Here is a 26409-nt window from a genome sequence, read left to right on the forward strand (position 1 = left end):
TTCTCTAAGCTTAATTGCACAGTGAGGGGGGTGGGGTTGAAAGGGCTCAAGAAAAAACTTACTAGCTGCTCTTTTTTGTGCATTCTTTTTTTACACCTGTTCATAGCCATTGCAAACTAATTGAAGAGGATCTACTGATGTAGGTTGAGCTGGGGTTGGAGCGCTAATTAATTTTTAAAAATATTGCATTTGGTATGATTTGGATGGGAAATGAATTGACTGGCTTTGCCATCTGTGAAATTTAAATAAATCCTCGTAATTATTTCAAATTTGCATATATAGATATAAATTAGCATATGTAAATTTTATGCAGATCGGTGTCCTCTGGCCCTGGACCCTGAATCTTTTCAGTGCGCCTTGCCACATCCCTGCCTTTTTCCCCAGCCCACTCTCTAGCCTGCATGGAGTTCCATGTTGGACCCAGACCAACACTAGGTCTCAAATATAGCTCTGCCTTTTTCTCACCTCCTTTGGAGAGCTAGTGTGGTGTAGTGGTTACAGCGTTGGACTGGGACTTGGAAGTTCTGGGTTCTAGTCCTGAATTGGCCATGAAGCTCACTGGGTGACTTTGGGCCAGTCACTGACTCTCAGCCTAACCTACCTCACAGGGTTGTTGTGAGGATAAAATGAAGAGGAGGAGGATCATGTATGCTGCCTTGGGTTCCTTCTAAGAGGAAAAAAGACAGGCTATAAATGTAATAAGAGAACCAACCTATGGCCGCAAGACACTGCCTATAGGAATTTTGCAGTTTCTAGAAACCGAGGTTGTCTGACTTCGGTTTCCAGAAACCGCTCTCCCCCCTCACCTGTCCCCTTGTAGCCAGCGCAGTTCTTTCCATGCTGCCACCATCTCTGCTGTTGTAAATGAAGCAGAGAGAGGGAGAAAAGGGGGCAGGACCGGGGGAGGGGAGGAGACTGCGGAAGCTGCTTTAGACAGCTACCTATCAGGTCTCCGGGCCTTCCCTCCCCGAAGCCGCAGCTCGACATGTGAAAGCATATGTCAGGTTTGATTCTGAGCATATGGAGATAGTTAGCAGTTCAGATTCAGAAGGGGAACAGCCAGAATCGGGGGAGGCATCTTCCCAAGCAAGTTCAGATATGGATAGGTATGCTTCTCAGGATGCTAACACCCAGATGGCTAGATCTGAAGCTCCCCCATCATCCCCCGTGAGAACCCAGGACAAGGAGGAGGAGAGTGTGGGGTGTGACCTGAGGGATGCTGGACTGCAGCGCAGAGCTAAGACTGAAAAGTTAGAGGCGGAGCTTAGACGGTCGACCCAGTTGGTGATGCATGAGGGTCGACGTAGGGGAGCATCACTGGAAGGGAGGGGCATCCTTCCCTAAGTTATTCTAGCCAGCAAGTCTAGTTTCAAACTGCTGGCAACATCGTAGCTTCAGTTTGGATCCCCTGTTGTCAGTCCTTTGTATCCCGAGAGTCTTCAAGGATTTGCATCTGTAATGAACCTGTTAACAGTGAATTAAAGGCGTGAGACTGAAGCATCTCTTCTTATGTGTGTGCGTGAGGAAGGTGGGGGCCAAGGGAACATGACAGCACATGTCTAGCCACAAATGCAGGGTGACTGGCGCATGGAGGAGAGGATCCCCTCTGTGTTCCCTCCACCCTGCATTGGATAGGCATCAGTCTCTGAGTTTGGAGGCTGACATCTATCCTGATAGGATTGTACCCTAAATGACCTTCAACTAAGAATATTGTAGATTCACCTTGGGGGCTATTACACAGTTCATGGCAGTTCTTCTGTCTGTTCTTTTGACCTCTAGATGTGCAATTCCTGAACCTTAGGCAGCTGTCCTATCTAATCCCCAATTAAAATAGCAGTTTTTCCATTCAGAGATTTTCTGATACCTTTGGAGAGGTTCAATCAGCATGCTTGCATAGTGGTTAGAGTGTTGGACTCTGACTCAGGAGATCTGGGTTCTATGAGCTTGGCCATGAAGCTCATTGGATAACTTTGGGCTAGTCACTGACTCTTAGCCTAACCTACCTCACAGGGTTGTTGTGAGAACAAAATGGAGAGGAAGAGGTTCATGTAAGCTGCGCTGGGTTCCTTGGAGGAAAGGCGCGATAGAAATGTAACAAAATCAAATAAAAGCTCACAGTGACTGAGCATACGCCACCCTGCCACATCTGCCCATACCTTCTGGCAATGCAGGTAGGTATGGGCGGTTCACAGGTTATAGAGCTTCATGAAAGAAAGGCTGATGTGGACATGGAAAAAATTGATGCCACATCATAGCATATTTCCCCCCTCAAGGGCTACTTCCCACACTTCCACTGTATACTTAAGCATGAACCAGGAGCGGTGGAGTGGGGTGGGGTGTTCTGTACAAACACATCCTTGGCTGCAAAATGATGCTCCTTCATAGTCAAGAGAACTTGTTGCAGCATCAGCCTCTGTCTCCAGTAGCTCATCTACCCCTTTTCCAGTCCTCACCAAGATGATATGAGGCAAATTCATGAATCCATCACTTGTCTAAAATTTTGCCTTGAATTGCTTTGAGCAAATAAGTATGTTTCTCAGTCAAGTATAGGGATGTGCGGATCACTTACCCCATTCTGGCTGGGGGGGTCCGCAGGCGGGGGGAGGCGATCCGTCCCTCCGCCCCCGGAATCCGCCCAGGCCGGCTCCACTCCGCATTGATCCTGCGGAGCCAGCCGCCTCGTCCGCATCGCTGGCGATACTGCCGGCAGCCATTGCTGTGCTGTATCGCAGTGCTAAGTCTCCAGATGCAAATGGCGTAGTGGGTGCCATTTGCAGCCGTAAAGCTGGTAGATCCACTACGCCATTTGCGTCCCTGTTTTTTCACGTGATAGGCTACACAAAAATAAATGGCTGCATTTAGGCTAATCTACCAGCTTTACAGCTGCAAATGGCGCCCACTATGCCATTTGCGTCCAGAGACTTAGCACAGTGATATGGCATGGCAATGGCTACCAGCTGTATCGCCAGCGATGCGGAGCAGGCAGCCTGCTCCGCAGAATCAACGCATGGAGGGAGCCGACCCGGATGAATTCCAGGGGGAGGCAGAGGTGAGTGCTCCGTTCCGCCATGGGCCCCAATGGGACCAGATTCTTGGAATCCGGCCTCATTGGGGTCCGTGGTGGAATTCTCCCCCATCCCTATTCAGGTAAACTATATCTTTATGCACAGAAGAAGCCAAGGAAAAGCACAATATGGCATGGTAAAGGCCTGATTTGGATGATTGTTCAAGGCTTCATAAGTCTTGGTTGATGAGATGGAATGAATGCTGGAGCTGAGTGCTGCTCCCCTTCACCCCTCCTCTCGCCCCTCCACTGCATGCTGGCTTTGACACAAAAATCCTGCCTGGTTTTAAGCCGGAATTCCCTGCTACATGATCCTGGCTTATTTTCCTGGTTTGTTAATTGACATTAAGCCCAAGATCCCCAGTTTGGATATGACTGAAAACTCTAGCTTAATACAAGCTAGGAACTTTGCGTTGAAGCTGACACACAGTGGGAGTGGGGAGAGGAGAGGTGTGGAGAGAAATGCTTGGCCCTGGTTTATGAAGCCTTGAATGATCGTCCAAACTGAGCCATTGGATTCATTCATTCATTCATTCATTCATTTCATTTCTATACCACCCAATAGCCGAAGCTCTCTGGGCAGTTCACAAAAATTAAAACCAAACAACGCACAATTTAAAATATATAGAACATTAAAACCACAATATAACAATACAACCACAATAAAACCTAGCAGCAGTACAGGAGTTTAAAATAGCAAAGATAAAAATTTAGAAAGCTAAAATGCTAAAATGCCTAAAATGCCTGGGATCGGCTCACACCTAATGTTTCTGATCCTCCAAAGAAGGGTTCAAGGAAACTAAGAAGTCCTGTGTTTCCTCCCTCCCTCCTCATCCTCTCTGCTGTTGCGCACTCATAATCAATTATTTACTTGATGATTTAGGAAAACCATAGTTTGCCTTTACATTTGAACCAGCAAACTATGGTTTGCACTGGCCCATTAAACTGTGATTGGAAACCACAGTTAGAAGCTGTTTTCCAAACCAGGCTTGTAGGGAAAGCACAAACCATACTTGGCTGTTTCAGATGTATCAGCAAACTCTGGTTTGCCTGAGCCAGAATGTGACTACCTGAGAGAGGGTGTGAGCACAAGCCTTACTTTTGACTGTTCTCCAATGAGGTTGAGACACAATTTAAGGAAATTCCCTGTCTAAACAAACTGAAAAATGAGATACCTATAGTATACTTTCTTAGCCCCATTTAACACAAAGCTGTGTTCCCCATTAATAGTGCAACTTCGTCAACGTTGATGCACCCAGCAAACTGTCAAGAGAAAAAAGGGTCTCTGATGAAAATCCCTGGATCCATGTGGTGATCTGCTTTACAAGGACCTCTTTCTACATGGAGCAGTTTCTGTGCAGTTGTATTAAAAGCAGCCTCCGTTTGAATGTGTGAATCAGGCTTTAAGTTTCCTATTCTAAGATGGCAACATTTTATGCCAAAGTCAGAATGTCACTGAATATGAAACAAGACTAGTAGAAGTTCTGTCAGTCTCCACCAGATACATTTACTGTTTTGCAAACTATACTGCTGTAAGAAACTTGATTGGAAAAATGTGAAATATATTATGTTCTAGAAGACCATGTTACTCTAAAGCTTTCTTCAAATCTTTTTGTGGCAAATACTGATCGGGGGCTGCTAAATATATTTGTCCAGGTTATTTCTTGGTTGGGTAGAATCCTGTGTGACTACATAAACATAAGCAGTTGCAATTCCACTATTAGAAATGCATTCTGGTTTGCCTTGTTCGTCTGACAGACCCCATCAGAACCTTGGGGAATCTGCAGTGTCCTATGGCTTCAAGACAGAGTTCGTGGATCCAGAAAGTAAGCCAGGGAAGCATAATGGAATTGTAGCATTGCCTGTTGCACTGAGACTAATGGCCAAACTGAACATTCTGCTAATTCCACCCCCATGGAGGGCAGGGGTACCAAATGGATGCCAATGGAGATATTTTCCTTCTTTTTCTTTTTACCACCCTCCCATGTAGGGAATTTCAGTCCAAAAAAGGAAGCTTAAATCCTCCCCCCACAAATTACCACAATCCTAATCTGACTCAGGCCCGTGAATGCTTACACTAAAGTAAGCCAATCAGCAGAATGTCTAGTTTGGTCCTGAAGTGATGTCAGGTGCAGCTTCTGCTGCCCCAACATTATTCTGCCTTTCCAAGATACTCACCTCTCCCATCCTGATGTACTGAAGGGGTAGCAGAGGGAGGTGCACATATATCCTAAGGTTATGACAGAACAGAACACTCAGTTTTCTTTTTTCCCCCACAGAGGTAGCCATGTTAGTTTGTTGCAGCAAAAACAACGAAGTTTCTCGTGGTACTTTAAAGGCTAATATATTTGTTATGTCTTAAGCTTTTGAGAATTGGAGTCCATTATCAGATTCATGAAGCATTATCCTAAGTCAGCAGGTGTACACATGGTTGTAGAGAGAGAGAGAAATGTAAGCAGTGAAGTCAGAAGGAACTGAAACAGTCTGCATTTTTTGCATTTAAATTCCTTCTGTCCTCATCGCTTACATTCTTTTCTGTTCATCCATGTGTAGGGAATACCTGTCAACTTAGCCTTTAAGGCTCTGCAAGACTCCTTCATTATTATTTTTTTAATGTTCACATCCTGAAATATGGTATTGGATCGAAAAGCTATTGAATTTCCCATGTTAGTTGAAATCTAAAATTGTGTTGGTATTTATATGTTTAATCTTCTGTTTGGATGTACGAAAAGATAAATTCATATTATTTGTCTAGTAGAACTGACTAAGTGAGCAATCCTATGGTCCCTGGGCAAGTGTCCCAGGGACCATAGGATGGCTCAAAAAACCCATCCAAGGTCAGAGACTCCCCTCTCAGAAGGGGGAGTCAGAGATCTGATCCCAGGCCCCTCTCCGTCTCAGCTGGCATGGAGAGTACCACGCCAGCTGACTCTCCGAGGTTGGAAAAGCAACCTTGGAGGAGGATGAGGAAAGGGGGCGTTCTAGTGGGTGGGGAGGGAGGGAGACTGGAGAGGCCAGGATACAAGTTGTCCTGAACCTCCTCCAGCCTCCTTCCCGCCCCTTCTAAAGTGCCCTTGCTAGATGGTCTGAAAAGCCCATCTAGCAAAAATCAAGAAAGATGGAGGATGCAAGGTAAAGATTGCCTCCACTGCTCCTACCGTCCTGCCAGCTTCAGCCCGGTGCGGCATAGGAAACTCGGAAGCCTCCGGGTTCAGTGGCTTCCGACTGGCAAGGGTACAGTCGATAGGATTGTGCTCTAAAGGTGCAATCCTATGCATGTTTACACACGCTGGCTGGGGAATGCTGGGAGTTGTAGGACTTTTTTCTGTCTAAATGTGCATAGCATTGTGCCATAAAAGTATTTCATCCTTTGAGAGTCGCAATGAAAATCCATTGGCTGGGATCCTAAATTTGCCCCACTGGTGGGAGCATCCCTTGAACAGAGTTCTGCTTATGAGATGCTCCCACTAGAGGAAGGTGGGGGAGGTGGCTTTCACCAATTTCCCCTTCCCCTGGAAGCCCTTGTATACTCCATAAGACTGGGAGAAGCTTTGGGACAGTAGGGAGTCTGAAGGGAGGAGGAGGAATCAATGAAAATTGCTTCCCCCTTTCACTGGTGGGATCCTCTACTGGATCTTGGTCTTGTCTGTGACAGAAAGAGCCCTTTCTTTTGCCAAAGTCTACTTAAGATCCAAGCCAATGTTAATAAATCATTTCACCTATATGCAACACAGGCATCAAATAGGTTTCTAGGAACCAAACCTTAAAACCCTCTAGCTGGCTGGTACTTGCCATTAACAAAATAATTATTATAAAGCTACTTTAATGTTGTATAGCAGGGGTAGGCAGAATGTAGATCTCCAGATGTTTTGGACTTCAACTCCCAGAAGCCCGTTCCAGCATAGCTGATGGTCAGGAATGCTGGGAGTTGAAGTCCAAAACATCTGGAGATAGATCAACTTTCTGTCCATCTCTATTGCAAAGGATGTTAAACTCTTTGCATGTTTCAGCTGATACCAATTATGAATTAGATAGATCTTTTAAAATTTGGACCAATATATGCTTTCCTAAGAGCCCAGTCCTATGGGGTGTGTTCTCAATAGACAGAGGGCTCTGAGGTTGGAGCCTTCCACCTATCTTGTGCCTTGCCAGCAAGAGCCAGGTGGGTGGGAGGAGGATGGAGGTGATTCACATGTTCCTCTGTTTAAATTGCAGTTGAAACTTACCTTTCAGTTTATCAGGGAGGGACGGGAGAGGCCATAGGATCCTGCATGAGCTCTTCTCTCCCTTGCCCTCCTACCAGCTCGCCCCCTTTTCTCCCTTTCTGACTCCTCTGACAAGGTCACAGTTGCAACCTCATAAGAGAAGCTTTCTACGGTGGCTGGAAGGGGGTGGGGGAGGGAAAATCCATGATCAGATCTCCTCCTCTGTGCTTGTAGCTCAGTCTATGGGTGTGGAGGAGGAGATCTGCAGCATCTTGTGGCGCCCCAGACACTATCTAGGGGCCATCAGATTGCTGTCTCCATGATTAAATATTGTTTGTTTATTCTGTTGAATCTGTTGAATAGATGTATGTTTACAGCAATGTTTACAGCAATAAAGAAACTTTCAGTTCTAGTCAGGGCTTTCGAATCAGTATCACTGAAGTCAATAGCAAGTTTGCTAGAGATCATAGCAAGAACAGGATCAGGCATATGATTCCTGTTATTACACGGACTTCCTGGTGTGTGGTGTAGGTCAAGTTCTTTCGCTTCAGATAAATAGTGTATATACATGGGCAAAAATGCTCTGATGTAAATTAAAATTGGATTGTAAAAGAAGATTAAATAATAAACCAACCTTGAAAAAATAGGTCTACTACTTAAGAGCCAGATGTATAGAGAGCTGGAAAATATTTAAATTTCTAGGTGCCACGATCACAGTTTTAGGAGCCTGAGGCCCAATTACACATAATACAAAAGTTCTGTGATTGGATCTCCCCGTTTTTCTTTACTTCAAAGCAGCTGGAGGGTGGGGTTGTCATTGCTAGGAAAGGAGGGACTTAATCCTTTCGACAATCTAAATCTATTATCCCCACTGAAGAAAAAAGATAGGCATGATCACAGATCTCCCATGTAAAATGTAGTTTGGGCCCGAGTGACCACAGACTTGTGATTTTCCCCAATCCCTGCAATATCTGTATATATATAACTAATATCTGTAAGCCACCATGACAATACTTGTATAAAGACAGCTCTAAAGCACTTGCAGAGCAAACCTGCATGCATTTGCTCAGATGTAAGTCCCATCCAGTTCTGTGGGACTTACCACCAAGTAAGCATCCATAGGATTGCGATTTTAATTTGATACCCAGCATCACTGGGTGAAAAATGTTCACTGTTTTATTTTGTGATTTGTCTTGCTACAGACTATGACTGAGGAATGGTACCCACCGGAAGAGATCAGAGCAAATAAACCTCCACCCAATAACACTATACTGGGTCATGTGGTTCACAGACTGATGGAAATCATCTATCCCCCAGAGCCTGAACCACCTCCACCTGTATTTTCTCCATTTCCTATCAAGGGATGCATTTTGGGCAAGCTCTACAGTGGAAAAACCACATGCTTAAAGTTCTTGGAAGAAGGTAGGGTTGTTTTTCTTTCCCCTCTTCCTTCCTTCCTTCCTTCCTTCCTTTCCTGGAGACTTATTTTGCACTGTCTCTTTTCTGTGTGCATATGTGCTCTTTTTAGAAAATGATTGTGGCCAACCAAGCTAATAGCAAAAATTAATGGACTCAATGGTATAGATATTCTGCAGAATATGATTTATTTAAACATAACCAGAGAAACTTAAATACACTTAGGTTGCAATCCTATGGTTCTTGGGACAGTGTCCCAGGCGTCATAGTGGAGTTGGGATCTCCCCCTTCAATGTCCAAGACAAGCCTCGGAAGAAGAGATCTGATTTTGGAGTTCCAATGTCAGAGGGGGAAAGGCAGAACAGAGGTATGGCATGGGTGGAGTAGGGGCTCTGGATACGCTGTATCTAAAGCCCTCTGGCCCTCTGTCATGCCCCCAACACAGGGGAAAACTTAGACCAGCCTGGGAGCTGGTCTACATCTTTCACTCCCATTGTGAGCATTTAAAAAAAATTGAGGAAAAAAAACAGGAAGAAAGGAGTGGCAAATGTCGCTCCTCCCTGCTTTCTGCCCTACTGACAAGAGCTTGGCAGGCCTTATGAAATGTTGAAGTACTCTGACCTCAGAGCACTCCAAATAAACAACTAGATGGCCCTGCCTGGAACTATTGAAAAGAATAGGAGTAAACAATTGAATTGATAAATGAAGCTACTATCTGTGAAGCTACTACTGCTCCTAATCTCTCTCTCTCTCAATCTCTCTCTCTTCTCTCCCTCCCTCCCTCCCTCCATTTATATCCCACCTTTCTTCCATTGTGGAATTCAAGGTGTCTACATGTGGTTCCCAGGTGGCCTCCCCTCCAAGCACTGACCAGACCTGCTTAGCTTCAGCAAGGTGGCTACTTCATGTGCCTTCAGATCATGCCCTAGGACCAATGTTATTATAGTTCATTACCCCAACAATCATCGTTGAGTGCCTGGGAAGCCATCTTTAAGGTCCCCAAGGCATATGATATATGTGAACATATGAAGCTGCCCTACACTGAGCCAGATCAGGTCTATCTTTGTTTAGTATTTTCTGCTCTGACGGGCAACAGCTCTCCAAGGTCTCAGAAAGGAGTTTTTCCTAGCCCTAAGTCACATCCTCTGGGATTCAGCCTGGTACCTTGTGCATGCTAAGCCTGTGCTTTATCATTCCCTGTGGCATGTTGATGGGTTTGGGTCCACCATTTGGGAAGAATGGACCCTTAGGATACAACTCATCAGGAACCTCTCCGTGGCAACTAAAGGGGGCGCTCCCCAAGGGAATCTCTGTACTGTTTTTCAGAAAGCTGCACAGTCAGCATTCATGTGATAAGATTCATTAGGGTTCTCTTATGTTGTCCTAAAATATAAGCCTATGACAGCCTGGTTCTCTGTGTCAGCTTGCAGTATCCAGGTGCTGTCTGTTGATGCATTGCTCGCAGAGGCTATCCAGGCCTTCCATAAGGATGAAATGGGGAGCGAAATCAGTCTGACTACAACCAAAGTGGAAGAGCCTTCCTCAAATCAAATCCAGGTAAGTCTTCTTTAAAAAACTGTTTAGTGTGTAATGATGGACTGCAGCCCAAACCGGTTGGTGGTTCCAAAGGACCATTTGCTATATCCATGCATCTGGCCAAATCAGATGGCATCCTGTGACTTGTTTGCACTGTTGACAATTGGTACCAGGGCTGGCCAAAGACATGTTGGTGCCTAAACTGGAAAATACAAATGGTACCACCACATTCCCCACACACACATACTAATTAACATGGGGCACAAGCCTCTATTGAGCTATACGTGTGCTGTCCATACGCTTGTGGAAATCCTACTCATTTCAGTGGGGTTTGTGCAGGAGAACGTTATGGTCAGTTGTGCCCCGTGCACCAGATCTGCCTGCATTCTACTCTATATCTGTATTTCAGTAATCTTTAGAATGGGTGCTCTTAACTTTTCACAGTGGAGCCCAACTGACCATGAAGTTTTCTTGTGTAAACCCCACTGAAATGAATAGGTTTTGCAGAAGAGTGTGGCAGTACTTGTTGTTTCTGGAGTCATTGCAACACTTTGGGTTATTTGAATTCTGCTCTGTATTATTCTGTTGGGTTATTCTGCGCAATATCCGTCTAATGTCAATTTGGAACCTCTGCTCATGCATATGTTTTTATTATTGGCTCATCATCCCTAGTGTTTTACTTTTTGGCTCCAAAAAAATCTTGTACATATGGGTAGGGGTTTCTTCTTCCTCTGTCTCATGTCCCCCACCTTCCCACATTTGACTCTTCCAAGGCTATTTGCTGTATATTTGGTGCAGCCATTACAGCAAGGCAAAGCAGCAAAAGGGAGACGTTTCCATCCTGCTATGAAGATCACAACTTTCTGCACTTGTCTCCAGGAGCAGTAGCTCTTGCAGTGTTGCAGAAGGCACACACCCCAGTGGAAGTGACATGGCAGCCTGTCAGTGTCTAATGGTCTCAGCCCCCAAGACAATATCCAAGATGTTACGTCTTCCTGGAATTTTTCATTATCATTTCTTGCTTATACGTTCATCTACCTTTACTTATCCACCATATTTACTATTTGTGGCCCAGTCCCTCTGACAATAGTTGACAGTCATTTTTATTGCCAATAGTTGCCAGTGTTTTTTCAGAGAGCTGAAAGTACCTGCCTGGATATTAAGATCACATGGGGATGCTCTCCTGATGGTGCCGCATTTGCCTGGAGTTCTATATGTGGTGACCCAAGATAGGGCGTACTTGATACAGACATGCCAACTACAGAACTGTCAGGGTGGAAACTGAGCTGATAGAACCCCAGAGCAGTTCTGATTCTGAGGAGGATCAGCAATCCGTGGGAGAGGAGCCAGCTCATCCCTCACAGGCACAGCAGCTGGCAGAGATTCCTCCTGCCGGCATTCCTGAGATAGATAGTGATCCTGGCAGTGAGAAAGTGTGGGAAGAGGGCTTGCTAGACGCTCGATGCAGACGCAGGGAGCGACGAGCGATGGAGGGCACGGAAAGGAGGCGTAGTACCCGTTTGGCGCGCAAGCAATGGCCGCCTGCTGTGGACCAAAGGGAAAGAGGGAGGATCTCTCCCTAGCCCATAAGTTCAGAGTCTTCAAGTGATTCTCCTTCAAACGGGGACCAACTGCCTACCCAGAGCATAGGCTACTCTGCTGTTCCTTGCTTAGTCGCTGGTGATTAGCATCTGGAAGAGTCATTAAGTTGTAAAAGGATTAAAGCCTTGAAAAGAATCCTTTCGTCTGTGTCTTGAGTTAGCTATTGGAGTGGACTGAAAGAGGCCGCCAGGGCGCTCCTGACAGGAACTCCTTCCCTCCTCACATTCTGGCTGTGCCACATCTTACAAGGTTTTGATGCCAGCTGAAGGCCTGTTTGTTTACCCAGGCCTTTGATTGCCAATCTTTTCTTTAGCTGCATTGTTTAAATTGCTGTTTATCTGTCAGTGTTCTCCCCTGTTTGATTATGGGCTTTTTGGTCAATGTTGTATTACTTTACTTTGTTTTATCTCTTGTACACTGCCCTGGGATTATTTTATAATGAAAAGTGTGTGAGAAATCTCTTCAATAAAACACATACATACATACTATGATAGGGCTATCATTTCTAAAGTGTGTACAAACGGGAATGAGCTTAGCTCCCACCCCTCACCCCTGGATTGTGCACTCCTTCCTCCCCTCCTCTGGTGCAGCCATGAAGAGGAGTTTTGAAGCTTTCGCTTCTGATTTCAATAAACCACAGTTAACTGTAAACCATAGGTTGAAGCTGAACCATAGAGACTAACAACAGTTGGTTGGGTTTCGATGACATGGCAAGTGGCAGTTCATCGAAAATAGAAGCAAAAGTTTCTGAACTCCTTCTCGTGCCCATTCTGGAGCAGAAGGAGAAAATGGGGACTGAGCGAGCCTACAGGAACGCTAAGCTTGTCCCTGGCACAATAAATCATAGTTTACTGTGATGTCCAAATGCATCCGCTCATTTATTTTGTCCCTCAGTTGTCTCTGATCACACAGGTTTTCATAGGGTTTTATAAAATTGTGAATAGTATTGAGAGAAATTTGCTTCTCTCTCATATTATGCCAGACCTCAGGGCCGCCTGCTGAAATTGATTGGCAGAAGGTTCAGGACAGATAAAACACATTACTTCATCACACAGCTTGTAAAACTAACATATGGAACTCATTGCAAAAGAGACTTTCATTTTTCTTTTATCCACTGCAAAAGAGGCTTTCATTTTTTCTTATTCTCCGGACACTTTAGAATTTATTTTCAGTTTGTTTTGGTAGTGTTTTTGAGCTTACCGAAATGCCTGAGGGTGATGTGTGGGTTCTCCTCCTTTTCTATTGCACATCTCTCCATCACTCTGCAGCCTCCCTGGCTGACCACACTTCTCAAAAAGCTCCATGATAGGAGTTACTGTATGACATCTTCCGCTGGGCTTTAATTGGAGTTCAGAAAACCCAGGATACTGCAGGTCACTGGAGAGATGATATACAATGAGAGACAGCTCTCTCTCTCTCTCTCTCTCTCTCTCTCTCTCTCACACACAAACACACACATACACAAGCAGGCCACTGGAGAGATGACATACAATGAAAGACAGGACTCTCTCACACACACTCACACCCTTCAGCCACTTTGTACCAAAGGGAAGCACAAGAACCCTGCACCCCCACCCAGGAGAGTTTCACAAAAAAAAAAATTTCTTTTAAAATATTTTCAAAAGCAATTTATTTTCTCTAAGACTGAATGAGTATGGTTGAAAGAGTGCTGACAAAAGTTTTGGAAAATAACTATTGAAATCCAAGTGCTAGGCAAGAAACTTTGGTCTGATCTGGCAGGGCTCTCCTTGTGCCCTTAGAGCACTGTATAAAATTCAGTACTCTTTATTCTAAAACAGTGTTCCAAAATCTACTCCTGTTTCACAATAGGAAAGTAAATGGCTAATCATTTGCATATTTTGTTTATTTGTTGGATCAAACAGTTCCTCAAACAAGTTTCTAGGGCATCATTGATGGTATTAAAAAGTTATGACATGAAAGAAGTGAATATCAACATAGTACCTGTGGAGGAGCCCAAAGGTAACAATTTTTTTTTTTAAGTCTGCTTAAGGATGTTAATATTAACCAAAGCGGGTTTAATGCGAAATAATGGCAAGTGCCACCTATTTCTTTGCTTGTAGTAGCTGTTCCTTCTTCATACAGAGGTTTTGGAACAAGTTCTGTTTTATTCTTTCCTCTCCTTTAAGGAGTCCTGCCTTTAGTACAGCATAAAGCTGCTGCATATATTGGTTATATACCACTGTAATCCACAGTTGGACAATGCCTTTCTTAGGACCAGTCAAATTGCCACAAAAAGGTGTGCAAGCTTTTGGGTTCTCCAGAACTCTTCATCAGGCTAGATGGTACAAAAAAGTGATGAAGAATTTTGGAGAAGTTGAAAGCTTGTACAAATATGCAAATGCATATGCTGCAGCATCTATCATATGCAGCAACATCTGTTGAAACCTCTCCTAACATTATGAAAAAGGCTAATGCTACTATGAAGAACCATAAACAACATCTCCAAGTAGCCAATGGATTCCGCCCATATTTTTGCCTGTAAAGTAAAGGGGTGAGGAGGCGGGTGGGGGAATATGTTAAAAGAAATCTGATATGATGTAGTCAGTAACATAGATTAGGCTGGCTCCACATGATCCTTGGGCAATATTGTAAATTGTATCTCACAAGCAGCCTAGCTCGTGATGCTATGTAGCCAAAATAGTGTTTCCTAAGCCATACATATGGTGTGTGTGTGTGTGTATGCACGCACTTACGTGTGTTTGAAAAATAGCCTATAGTACATTTCTCTGACCTTGCCTAACAAAGGTATTATTGTATATGGAGTGTTTCCCACCCTTCCTTCTTTCCTCCACTCTCACTCGGTTCTGTTGGCCCCTTGACAGTTCTTTAAAAATAGCAAGACGTGCACTGAATCACCTCCATTGAGCAAGCTGAAAAAGATTAATCGTGCCAGAAGTGAGGTCAACACCTTGTAGCTGGAACTATGAGCACGACCTTACTGTCCAGTCACCAACTGCAAAGTCCAGTCCTATCACAATTCTAGTGGGCTTTACTTCTAAGTAAGGATGCTTAGGATTACATTTTAAATGGATTGTTATTGTATTTAGGCACTTGAAGGATAAATGTTACGGCTTTAGAAGACTGGCAGTGCAATCCTACACCTGTTTGTTGAAAGGAAGTCACACTTTCAGTGAGGCTTGGAGTTTTCTAGACGAGACTGTTACTCTGCTGTATCTACTTTTGGTTTCGTCGCATAATTGTGATCTGAGCGCTACGTGAAGAGCGTTTACTTTCCTGCTTTCCCACTACATCTGGCAAGAAGGCAGAGCAAAAAGTACAAAAAGGAGAAAAACAATAGCTAGCCATTAGGGGTGAACGAAAGTCACTTACCTTTTCTCGCAGCTTTTTCGCGGTGGGGGGGAGCGCTTCACTGCTCCCCCCGCGAAGTTCAGGCCAGGGGGGGGAGGCTTCCCTCCTCGCCCGGCCGAAATTCAGGCCGGGGGGGGAGGCTTCCCGCCTCGCCCGGCCGAAATTCAGGTCGGGGAGGAGGCTTCCCGCCTCGCCCGGCCGCGAACACGAAAGTAAAAAAAAAAAAAAGTCCCCTGATAGGCTACGTGACGATTCACGTAGCCTATCACGGCTAGATCTGGAAAGTCAGCCGTGATAGGCTACGTGAATCGTCACGTAGCCTATCACGGGTGACTTTAAAAAAAAAAAAAAAAAAGCGCGTACGCAAATGGCGGCCCCCATAGGGAGCCGCCATTCGCGTTCCTTATTTAGTTGCTGTAGTCTACGTCAATGTTTACGTAGACTACGGCGAAAATAAGGGCAACGCAAATAGCGTTGCCCTTATTTTCGCCGTAGTCTATGTAAACATTGACGTAGACTACAGCGACCAAATAAGGAACGGGAATGGCGGCTCCCTATGGGGGCCGCCATTCGCGTATGTGCTTTTTTTTTTTTTTAAGTCACCCGTGATAGGCTACGTGACGATTCACGTAGCCTATCACGGCTGACTTTGCAAATCTAGCCGTGATAGGCTACGTGAATCATCATGTAGCCTATCAGGGGACTTTTTTTTTTTTTTCTTTGATTGCAATGGCGGGGGCGGCAGCCGGTCGAAAGACTGGCTGCCGCTCCCGCCCCGCTCGAACACCGGACGAACCGCCAGCCGGACCCGCCGCCGGGAGGGACATTCAGGGAAGGTAAGTCCTGTCCCGGGGGGGGGGGGGCGGGGGGGCGGAGGATTTCTCCCCGAAACTTGTTCGGGGGGCCGAACACGTTGGCGCTCGGCCCCCCGAAGTTTCGGGGAGAAATTCTCCGCCATCCCTATTAGCCATACTGCTAAGTAAGCGTTTCAATCCCTGTTGTGTGGCTCGAATTCCCTGCTTTACCAGTATGACTGTGGAGCTGTCCAACGGGGAAAGATCACTGAAACAGCAAGAAGCTGTCCAACTGAATAGCTGAAACGAGTACACAAGACTAGGAGTTTGGCAGAATGAGATTCCACAACAGCAAGTTGGGCAGCAAGCGAAGGCTTTTATATCTCAGGATGTTTTCCAGGCTCCAGTGACACCCCTTGGTCCTTCTACATGCTGAGCCTGGGATGCCTGTGTGCTTGGTTCTCCTGGTTTCCTGCCCAAAGATCTGGCTCTGAGCTAATCCTGACAGGAAAGTAGCAGGACACAACAAAAGGAAGGGAAGAGAATGTATAGGAGGAGGCTGTATCAATGTTGTAGAAGATCAGTGTGCAACAAGAATAAAAGTAGGAATTCCAATAGGTAGGATGAGTTATAAGGAATCATATAAGGAAAAGAATCCTGAGAAGAAGAGGAGGGGTTTGCCACTGTATCAGCAAGCAAATCACACAACTCCTCTCTCAGGGCCGGGAGAGCAGAGAATGGAAATTCTGTTTGTTTTTAAAAATTATTTATTAATTGCCCTTTTACAAAAGGATCTAAGGCAGGAGTGGGCAACTTCAGAGGGTCTGGGAGCTATTTTTGGCAAAAAAGAAATAAATTGGCAAACCACTGCAGAAAGATAAAGCAGCCAAATTTAGGTTGCTGCCCTAGCCCGACCTAAGACGACGTACAGAAAACATAATAAAATGTTATCATCATCAGTAATCCCAAAGTATAACAAAGTAGCAGCAGCAAAATCAATTAATAGCAGCATGAAACCTCAAAAATCCTTAAAATGATGGAACAGTAGAACTAGGAACCAGCAGCAATCATGGAACAGTTTTAACCTGGTGCCTAAAAATCATGAGAAGGCACCTCAAATATCTGTCTGAGGTAGTTGTTCCAGAAGAGAGGCATACAACTTCTGAAAAAGACCCTTTAGCAACACATTTTTCAAGGTACCAAAGTGCTTAGAGCACAACAAAACACATCTAGATAGCACAAAAATCTGGACCTTTATAGTATATGTGAACAGCAAATACTTTTAATCTCCAAAGTGTGTATGGAACACAAGCTATACACACACATACACACACACACCATGTTAATTGTTATAAAAAATGATCACGCGGAACTAGACTTAGGTTCCTTCTAAGAACTTGGCTGACGGAATTGATGGGACCTTTCTTTGATGGCAAGCTTCTCGGGGTATTGAATGCTTGCGTGGTGCAAGCATTCATAATGTACTAATACTAATTATATAAATTTCTCTGCTGTACTTAATTTTTTTTTACTATTCTTAGAAGATCTCCAAACAACAGCCTCCATTCAGATGAGTGAACAAGAGGAGATGAGTGACCATGAGGATGAATTAACCAAAGTATGCAATTGGATTTTAACTTCCCTGCTATAAAGATCCTAAAGTTGAACACAACAATAACATGAGAGTTGAAGGTGGTACAATAGAGGCATCATTGTCTGTGATACATAGTACACACATTTTTTGTTCCATTGTCATCTCTGCTCAAATATTTGAGGATATATATTTTTGTCATCTTTTGATCCCAGCTTTAGTTTTTTCATGATTCATTCCATGTATCTTCTAGACAAGGACCAAAGCTGAGCTGTAGACAGCCATTGAGTGGAGGCCTGGTGTCATAACCAAGCCAGGGTCTGAGCTGAGAGGTCAGAACCTGTCAAGATTCCCTTAGCCCCCACCTCACTTCAGTGCTCAAACATACACAGACGAGAGGCTTCAGTCTGCAGCTTTTAATTAATTACTTCACAGGGTCATACAGATGCAAATTCTCAGAGAAACTTTCTGTCTACAAGGAATGACTTCAGGGGATCCAAATGGAATTAACGAGAATTGCCCGCCCTTTGAAGAGGGAGGCGGTCTTGCTAGGCTAACTTAAGGGGGAGAGGTTCCTCTCTTCTCATAAGGCCTCTAAGTGCAGCTTCTCATGCAAGGCCAATTGGGTAGACCATCTAAGTTCCGCACCTGCCTTCTCTCCCTTTGCTCTGCGCCTGGCATCTATTAGGTCAAACTCCTGTTTGCTACCTCTCACTGGGGGCGGTGGTGAGGAGGGACCTTCAAGCTCAGCCATCTGTATGTTTGTAACCTGAGAAGCAGGCCTACTCATACCTGGACTAGCCTAGGAAAACACCTCCCCATGTCTGATCATTCTCCTTCAGAATCTGAACAGCTATCCCACTCTCTGAGCTCAGAAACACCCCTGACAGAACCAGGGAACAACCTGTAAGATAAAAAAGACTGTCATTGCCCAGGCAAAGGCCCAGCCTGAACAGGATGCATTTTTGGCAGGGGTGTTGAACCTCTTTCAGCCTGAGGGCCAAATTCCATTTTGGAGAAATTCTCAGGGGCTGTATTCCAGTGAAGGGTGGGGCTGAAAGCAAAGGGGCAGGACCAAAATAACAAAAATACCAGCATATTTTAGCTTAAAGCTCTTATTGCCTTAGGAGATGCATTTAGAATGGGTGGGAGGGCTGCACAAAACCCAGGAAACTGCCAAATGATCGGGGGGGGGGGAAGTGGGGTCAGGGGAAGAGGTGTGACTATCGGGAATGCCAGAAGTCTGGAGGTTCTTCTTCCCTGCTTAATAGCCTCTCTTATTGAGAGTCAGTGGCCAGCCTGGGAGAAGGTGGAGTCACTCACTCCAATATGTAGCACCAGTGGGAGCTTTCCTCCCATTGCATATGGCGTGTGTGGGGGTAGGAGGGATTTCAAAGGGGTCTGTGGCAGGGGCAAAGGATTAAAGCCATCTAGGGATGGCGTAGTGCCTGATTCCGTCCTGGAATGTGGTGGAACCCCCCTGCCTGCACCCCCAAGCCCCGCTCACCGAGCCCCTGCCCCTGCTCACTCCCTGCCCATGCTTGGCGAGTGGCCTGCACTCACCCCAGTGGCCTCGTTGGGCTCCGCTGTCGCCAGTTTTTAAAAATTAAAATGGCGATTGCAAAAAAACGCATATTTGTGCATGTGCGAAAATGTGCATTTTCTCAAATGCGCGTATTCACACATATGCAAATATGCACATTTCACAAGTGCACATATTCATGCATATACAAATATGCGCATTTGCGAATCACGCGTTTTCGCGCATATGCAACTATATGCACTTTTGCCGTTGCCATTTTATTTTTAAAAATGGTGACCACGGAGCTCGGTGAAGCCGCCGGGATGAGTCTGGGCTGCTCACCAAGCATGGGAGGGGCTCAAGCACAGTTCAGGGACCAGCAAGTGGGGGCAGGGGCTGGGCAGGCACCCAAAGAACCCAGACGGGGGTGGGTTTGTACATCCCTAAAGCCATTCTTCCTGCATACCATGGTCCTGGTTCAGTTTGCTCCCCCCTCCCTTTGTTGAAAAAGAATCGGGCACACAAGGACAAACCATGTGAACAATATCACGTGATGTTTGGCCCTTAGGTCCTTAGGAATGACCTCAGTAGGCTGGTCTACCTTAGCCAAATGTCTTGCTATTTGTTGAAGTTAGAACTTCCATTATAAAGAGGAATGTATGCCTGTTTAATCAAATTACTCTAGATTTACTAAGCTTTCTCCTCCCTGTTTAAATTTCTCTTATCAATTCCACAGTTTTCTATTCGTGCTCAGCTCGGTGCAGCGGCAGAGGTGCTGTTAAAGAAAGGGAAAAGCATTCCAGACGAATTACTGATTGGCATCATAGTGGAAGCTATTAGGTATGAGGTAGCAGAGTCTGCATAACTATATTTGCATGTGATTCAATATCTCTAGGGCTAGGGTCAGCTTTGGTCATCATTACTCATGACAAAGGCTAAATTACTCTGATAATACTCTCCCATTAAAATCATTGAGGCTACTTAGAGGGGCAGGCACTATTCATCACAGCAGGCAAGTGCATCCTTATTTGCCATACACATGCAGATCACAAATCATTACAACTAATGCCCACAGGGATATCTTTTATCTCTACCTGTGCCTCTTAAATGGAAAGGTAGGAGAAAGCATCCATCTGAAATTCCGCAAGATTAAAAAAAGGCATGCCATACTTCGTGTAAGTAACAAGGAAGTGTTGTGACACAGTTATTTCTTCTTAATTTTCTCTATGGGCTAGTCTTATCTGTTCAGACGCTTTGTGCAAGGCCTAACACATTAGAGATGTGATAAACCGTGGCTCCATATGCATTGAGATATGTTAAAGATTCACTGCAGGGAAGCAAGATTTATTTCTTACTTCCGAGTAAACATGCACAGAAGGGAGGGCGGGATATGTTAAAGATTAAAAGCAGGCTATCTAAGGTGAATGAGTGTCCGCACTACTGCGGTATTGTGAGGGGTCACTGTAGCGCTCATGGGGATTTTCTCAATAGGAAAAGCTACTTCGATTGGGGAAACAAGAGAGAATGGGGCATTCAACGCCCTTGACCATGTCACTGCCAGGTGACAGAGGCATGCCCAGGATTTAATGCAGGGGGACATGGCACACTGCGGCAAAACCACGTGGGAGCCACATTTTAGGAAAGAGATGCAGTAAAAGGACTTTCAGAAACTGTGCCTTTTCCAGAAGGAAGCGGTGGATTGGCAAGAACATCATGTGACCCAAACGACCTCAAAGTGCTTGCCCTCCACAGTAAATCGCCTGTGAAGATTGGCCCATGGAGTCTTTCTAGCCCAGACTTGCATACTTTCTGACCCATAGAAGCAAATGCAACCCTTGAGGCAAGTATTGTGGCCTGAAAGTGTGTGACAATGCCGCTGTATTTGCAGTTTCTGGTAGGTAGCCAAAACAGAAGGTTTACTGAGCAACTGGAGGGCTTTGTAGAGCACCTGGTGTACAGGCACCAAGACGTTTAAAACTCTCCTTTAAAAAAAATTGTGCCTGTACACTGAAGTCATGTCAAAATGCTTTGCATTTGTTCAGTGGTTAATGTTTTGTGCCTTTGCAGCACCGTTCCTACTGTTTTCTGTTGCGGGAGAAGCCCTGTCTTTCCCCTGAGGTGCAGTCTAAAGCCAAGGGCCAAAGGGTCATCTGATGGGCAGCCGCACCATCAGATTTCACCACCAAACTGAAATGTTTGCAGTAGAGGGCAGGGAGTGGGGGCCACAAAGAAGGCCAGGGGGAGCCGTATGCAGCCCACAGGCTGCTTGATGCCCACCCTCTGGCTAGATGAACAGATAGTCTGACCTGATTTAAGGCAGCTTCCTATGCATGAGACTGCAGAATCAGTGTGATTGTTGCTATCTATGTGTACATACCCCTTCATGGATCACTGCCTTGTTGTGGCGAAGGGGCTTGCATAACTCAGTGAAGCCATAAGCTATGCCGTGCAGGGCCACCCAAGACGGACAGGTCATGGCGGAGAGTTCTGACAAAACATGGTCCACTGGAGAAGGAAATGGCAACCCACTTCAGTATTCCTGCCAAGAAAACCCCATGGAATGTATCACAAGGCTAAAAGATATGACATTGGAAGATGAGCCCCTCAGGTCGGAAGGTGTCCAACATACTACTAGGGAAGAGCAGAGGGAATTTCCAAGTAGCGCCAGAAAGAGTGAAGTGGCTGGGCCAAAGCCGAAAGGACACTCAGCTGTGGGTGTGTCTGGTGGTGAAAAGAAAATCCGATGCTGTAAAGAACAATATTGTTTAGGAACCTGGAATGTAAGATCAATGAATCAAGGTAAGCTGAAGGTGGTCAAACATGAGATGGCAAGATTGAACATCGACTTCTTGGGAATCAGCGAACTAAAATGGACAAGTATGGGCGAATTTAATTCAGGTGACCATTATATCTACTAATATGGGCATTAATTGATATGCAAAGGCTCTTGAGAAAGTTGAGTACATTTTGCACAAGAGAGCATTTGTCTATTAACTATGCTAAGACTAAAATTGTTGTATTTGGGAAGAAAAGGAAAACACATATGTGGAAGTTGGACAATGAATCCATTGGACAAATGAACAACTTTAGATATTTGGGCCTTAATTTCAACGCCCAACTTTTGTGGAGACAACATCTAGATGTAATTAAGCTGAAATCACCCCAGTCTACTCAATCTCTCCTTCAGTTCTCTCAATCACAAGGGGGAAGTTTGGTTGCCCCTGCAGTTGAGATATTTCAGAAGAAGGTAGATTCACAACTGACATATGGGGCTGAGGTATGGGGATACACGAATGCCTCTATTTTTGAGGTGGTTCAGAACTCTTTTATGAGATCTCTCTTAACTGTCCCCCGCAGTACACCTGGGGCCCTTCTAAGGGCAGAAGTAGGATTGATTTCAGTTAAAACATCTATTTACTCTGCTCTCGCTTTGTATTGACTCAAGTTGACCCATATGAGCGATTCCGGCCTTCCAAAAAAATGCTTTCAAGAGGAACTTCAGACCCCATCCCAAAAGTCTTGGGTAAACCTGACCAAACCTATGTTGCAAGCTTATGAAATTGATACTGAGTCCTTTCCTTCCCCTTCTAATAGCGTAAAGCAGAGGCTTAAAGAAAAAAATTATCTTTATTCTAGGTGGATAGATTTGGTTACAATCCCACAAATGCCTTACTCTTGCTGGTACCCATTATATAAGACATCATATGGTCTGGAGAGTTACTTTACAACTCTGACTGTGCCTCACTTCCGGATATCATTTACAGCATTGCGTCTACAATGCATGCCTTCTGCCTTCTTGGAGGGAAGATTTGATAATACCCCAGTCCATCAGAGACTCTGTATCTGTGGGTCTGGGGAGGTTGAGGATGTCTCTCATTACTTAGTAAGATGCCTTCTCTATGGCCATCCTAGGCATAAATTTCTTGCCATTATTTCCCAGAGCCTCCTAAACAGGGATGTCAAAGAATTCCGCGATGGATCTCGGTGAGGCCGATGCCAGTGCATTTGGCCCCCTGAAATCCATCATGGAACGAAGCCCCCGCCCCCCAACCCACGAAAGGCGCGCGGGACGAAGTCCCCGCCACCCCCACCCCACAAAAGGTGCACGAAACGGAGCACTTACCTGCTCCCGTCTGCATTGCTTTGCGAATGGCGGCTGTCCTGCAGCCGCCATTCGCTTCCTCCTCTTCATAGCCGTGATAGGCTAAGTAAATACTTATGTAGCCTATCACGGCTAACGCAGGGATGCCATCTGTGTCCCTGCGGAGGCCGTGATAGGCTACGTAAGTATTTACGTAGCCTATCACGGCAGTGGGGGGGGAACCCAGCGTACGCAAATGGCGGCTACCGCCATTTGCGTACGCTGGGTTTTTTTCACCCCTGCCATCATAGGCTACGTAAGTATTTACGTAGCCTATCACGGCAGGGGGGAAAAAACCCAGCGTACGCAAATGGTGGCGGCTGCTGCCATTTGCATACGCTGGGGTTGTTTTTCCCCCTGCCGTGATAGGCTAAGTAAATATTTACGTACCCTATCATGGCTCAATACAGGGATGCAAATGGCAGCGGCTATGACAGCCGCCATTTGCGTCCCTGCAGGGCTGCCCAGCAGCCGGATGTCTGGCTGCGGGCGGCCAGAGCCGGCCGCGGCTCCGCGGCTTGGCCGCAGAGCAGAGCTGGCCGGGCAGGATTCTGGGGGAGGGATGGTGCACCTCCCCCACATCGTGGATTCCGGGGGGAAGGACGGAATCCCCCCCACCGTGGATGCCCCTGCACAGAGCCAGGTAAGGGATTCGTACATCCCTACTCCTAAATAGAACACCTTTAGAACAGATCTGTGTCTGTTTCTTTCTGGCTCTGATGCTTTCACCACTGCCCAGGTAGCAAAATATTCCTTGGCCTCAAGGAAAATACATGCCAAAGCCCAAACAGCCTACTAGGGATGATTCTGTTAGATGTATGAATTTATGTATATACAAATATAAGACTGTACTTTTTTTTTCTTTCTCTCTCTGTCTCTCTCTCTCTTTTTAATGTTTTTAATTGTGGTGGCCTATGGCTTTAAGCAATAAAGTATCGTATCGTATCGTACTACTATGGGCAAGAATCCCTTAGAAGAAATGGAGTAGCACTCATAGTCAATAAAAGGGTGGGAAAAGCAGTACTGGGGTACAATCTCAAAAACAATAGAATGATCTCAGTACGAATCCAAGGCAAACCATTCAACATCACAGTAATTCAAGTCTATGCCCCAACCACTGAGGCCGAGGAAGCTGAGGTTGATCTGTTTTGTGAAGACCTACAATACCTTCTAGAACTAACACCAAAAAAAGATGTCCTCTTCATCATAGGGGATTGGAATGCTAAAGTAGGAAGTCAAGAAATCACCGGGATAACAGGCAAGCATGGCCTTGGTGTACAAAATGAAGCAGGACAAAGGCTAATAGAGTTTTGCCAAGAGAACATGCTGATCATAGCAAACACGCTTTTCCAACAGCACAAGAGGCGACTCTACACATGGACATCACCAGATGGTCAATATCGAAATCAGATTGATTATGTCCTTTGCAGCCAAAGATGGAAAAGCTGTATACAGTCAGTAAAAACAAGACCTGGAGCTTACTGTGGCTCAGATCATGAGCTGCTTCTTATCGCAAAATTTTTGCTTAAATTGAAGAACCTAGGGAAAACCATTAAACCATACAGGAATGACCTAAATCATATCCCTTCTGAATATACAGTGGAGGTGAGGAATAGATCTAAGGATTAGACCTGATAGACAGAGTGCCTGAGGAACTATGGACGGAGGTCCGTAACATTGTTCAGGAGGCAGCAACTCAATCCATCCCAAAGAAAAAGAAATGCAAGAAAGCAAAGTGGCTGTCTGATGAGGCTTTACAACTAGCTGAGGAAAGAAGGGAAGCGAAAAGCAAGGGAGAAAACGGAAGATATATCCAACTGAATGCAGAGTTCCAGAGAATAGCAAGGAGAGACAAGAAAGCCTTCTTAAATGAACAACGCAAAGAAATCGAGGAAAACAATAGAATGGGAAAGACTAGAGATCTTTTCAAGGAAATCGGAGATCTCAAGGGAACGTTTTGTGCAAAGACGGGCATGATAAAGGACAAAGAAGGCAGGGACCTAACAGAAGCAGATGAGATTAAGAAGAGGTGGAAAGAATACACAGAAGAACTACACAGGAAAGATCTGAATGTCCCTGATAGCCATGATAGTGCGGTCACTGAACTTGAGCTGGACATGCTAGAGATTGAAGTCAAGTAGGCCTTGGGAAGCATTAGTAACAACAAAGCTAGCAGAGATGATGGTATTCTAGCTGAGCTATTTAAAATCCTAAAAGATGATGCTGTTAAAGTGCTGCAATCGATATGCCAACAAATTTGGAACACTCAACAGTGGCCACAAGACTGGAAAAGGTCAGTTTGCATTCCAATCCCAAAGAAGGGCAATGCCAAAGAGTGTTCAAACTACCGTACAATTGTGCTCATTTCACATGCCAGCAAGGTGATGCTCAAAATCCTACAAGCTAGGCTTCAGCAGTATGCCAACCGAGAACTACCGGAAGTACAAGCTGGGTTTCGAAGAGGCAGAGGAACTAAAGATCAGATCACCAACATTTGCTGGATCATGGAGAAAGCAAGAGAATTCCAGAAAAATGTCTATTTCTGCTTCATTGACTACACTAAAGCCTTTGATTGTGTGGATCACAACAAACTGTAGCAAATTCTTAAAGAGATGGGAGTACCAGACCACCTTACCTGTCTCCTGAGAAACCTGTACGAGGGTCAAGAAGCAACAGTAAGAACCGGACATGGAACAACCGATTGGTTTAAAATTGGGAAAGGAGTATGACAAGGCTGTATATTGTCGCCCTGCTTATTTAACTTAGATGCAGAGTACATCATGAGAAATGCCGGGTTGGATGAATCACTGGTCAGAATTAAGATTGCCGGGAGAATTATCAACAACCTCAGATATGCAGACGATACCACCCTAATGGCAGAAAGCAAAGAGGATCTAAAGAGCCTCTTGTTGAGGGTGAAAGAGGAGAGTGCAATGGCTGGTTTGAAACTCAACATTAAAAAAAAACGAAGATCATGGCATCTGGCTCCATCACTTCCTGGCATATAGAAGGGGAAGAAATGGAAGCAGTGACAGATTTTACTTTCTTGGGCTCCAAGATCACCGCAGACGGTGTAGCCATGAAATTAAAAGACGCTTGCTCCTTGGGAGGAAAGCTATGACAAACCTAGACAGCATAGTAAGAAGCAGAGACATCACCTTGCTGACAAAGGTTCATATAATCAAAGCTATGGTTTTCCCAGTAGTAA

General features: G+C 45.2%; 1 protein-coding gene across 1 annotated transcript in view; it reads left to right on the forward strand.

Moving 5' to 3' along the window:
• SPEF2 (sperm flagellar and cilia associated 2) overlaps positions 1 to 26409 on the forward strand; it is a 168802-nt gene that overhangs the window by 48443 nt on the left and 93950 nt on the right. The window contains exons 11-15 of the mRNA XM_084833059.1: positions 8472 to 8691; positions 10109 to 10242; positions 13707 to 13803; positions 17489 to 17565; positions 19797 to 19900. Coding sequence (XP_084689185.1) covers positions 8472 to 8691; positions 10109 to 10242; positions 13707 to 13803; positions 17489 to 17565; positions 19797 to 19900 — 632 coding nt within the window. The remainder of the gene's footprint in view (positions 1 to 8471; positions 8692 to 10108; positions 10243 to 13706; positions 13804 to 17488; positions 17566 to 19796; positions 19901 to 26409) is intronic.

Source organism: Heloderma suspectum, chromosome 2, assembly GCF_057233095.1.
Source record: "Heloderma suspectum isolate Gila_16-S chromosome 2, 16-S_ref, whole genome shotgun sequence".
NCBI classification, from domain to species: domain Eukaryota; kingdom Metazoa; phylum Chordata; class Lepidosauria; order Squamata; family Helodermatidae; genus Heloderma; species Heloderma suspectum.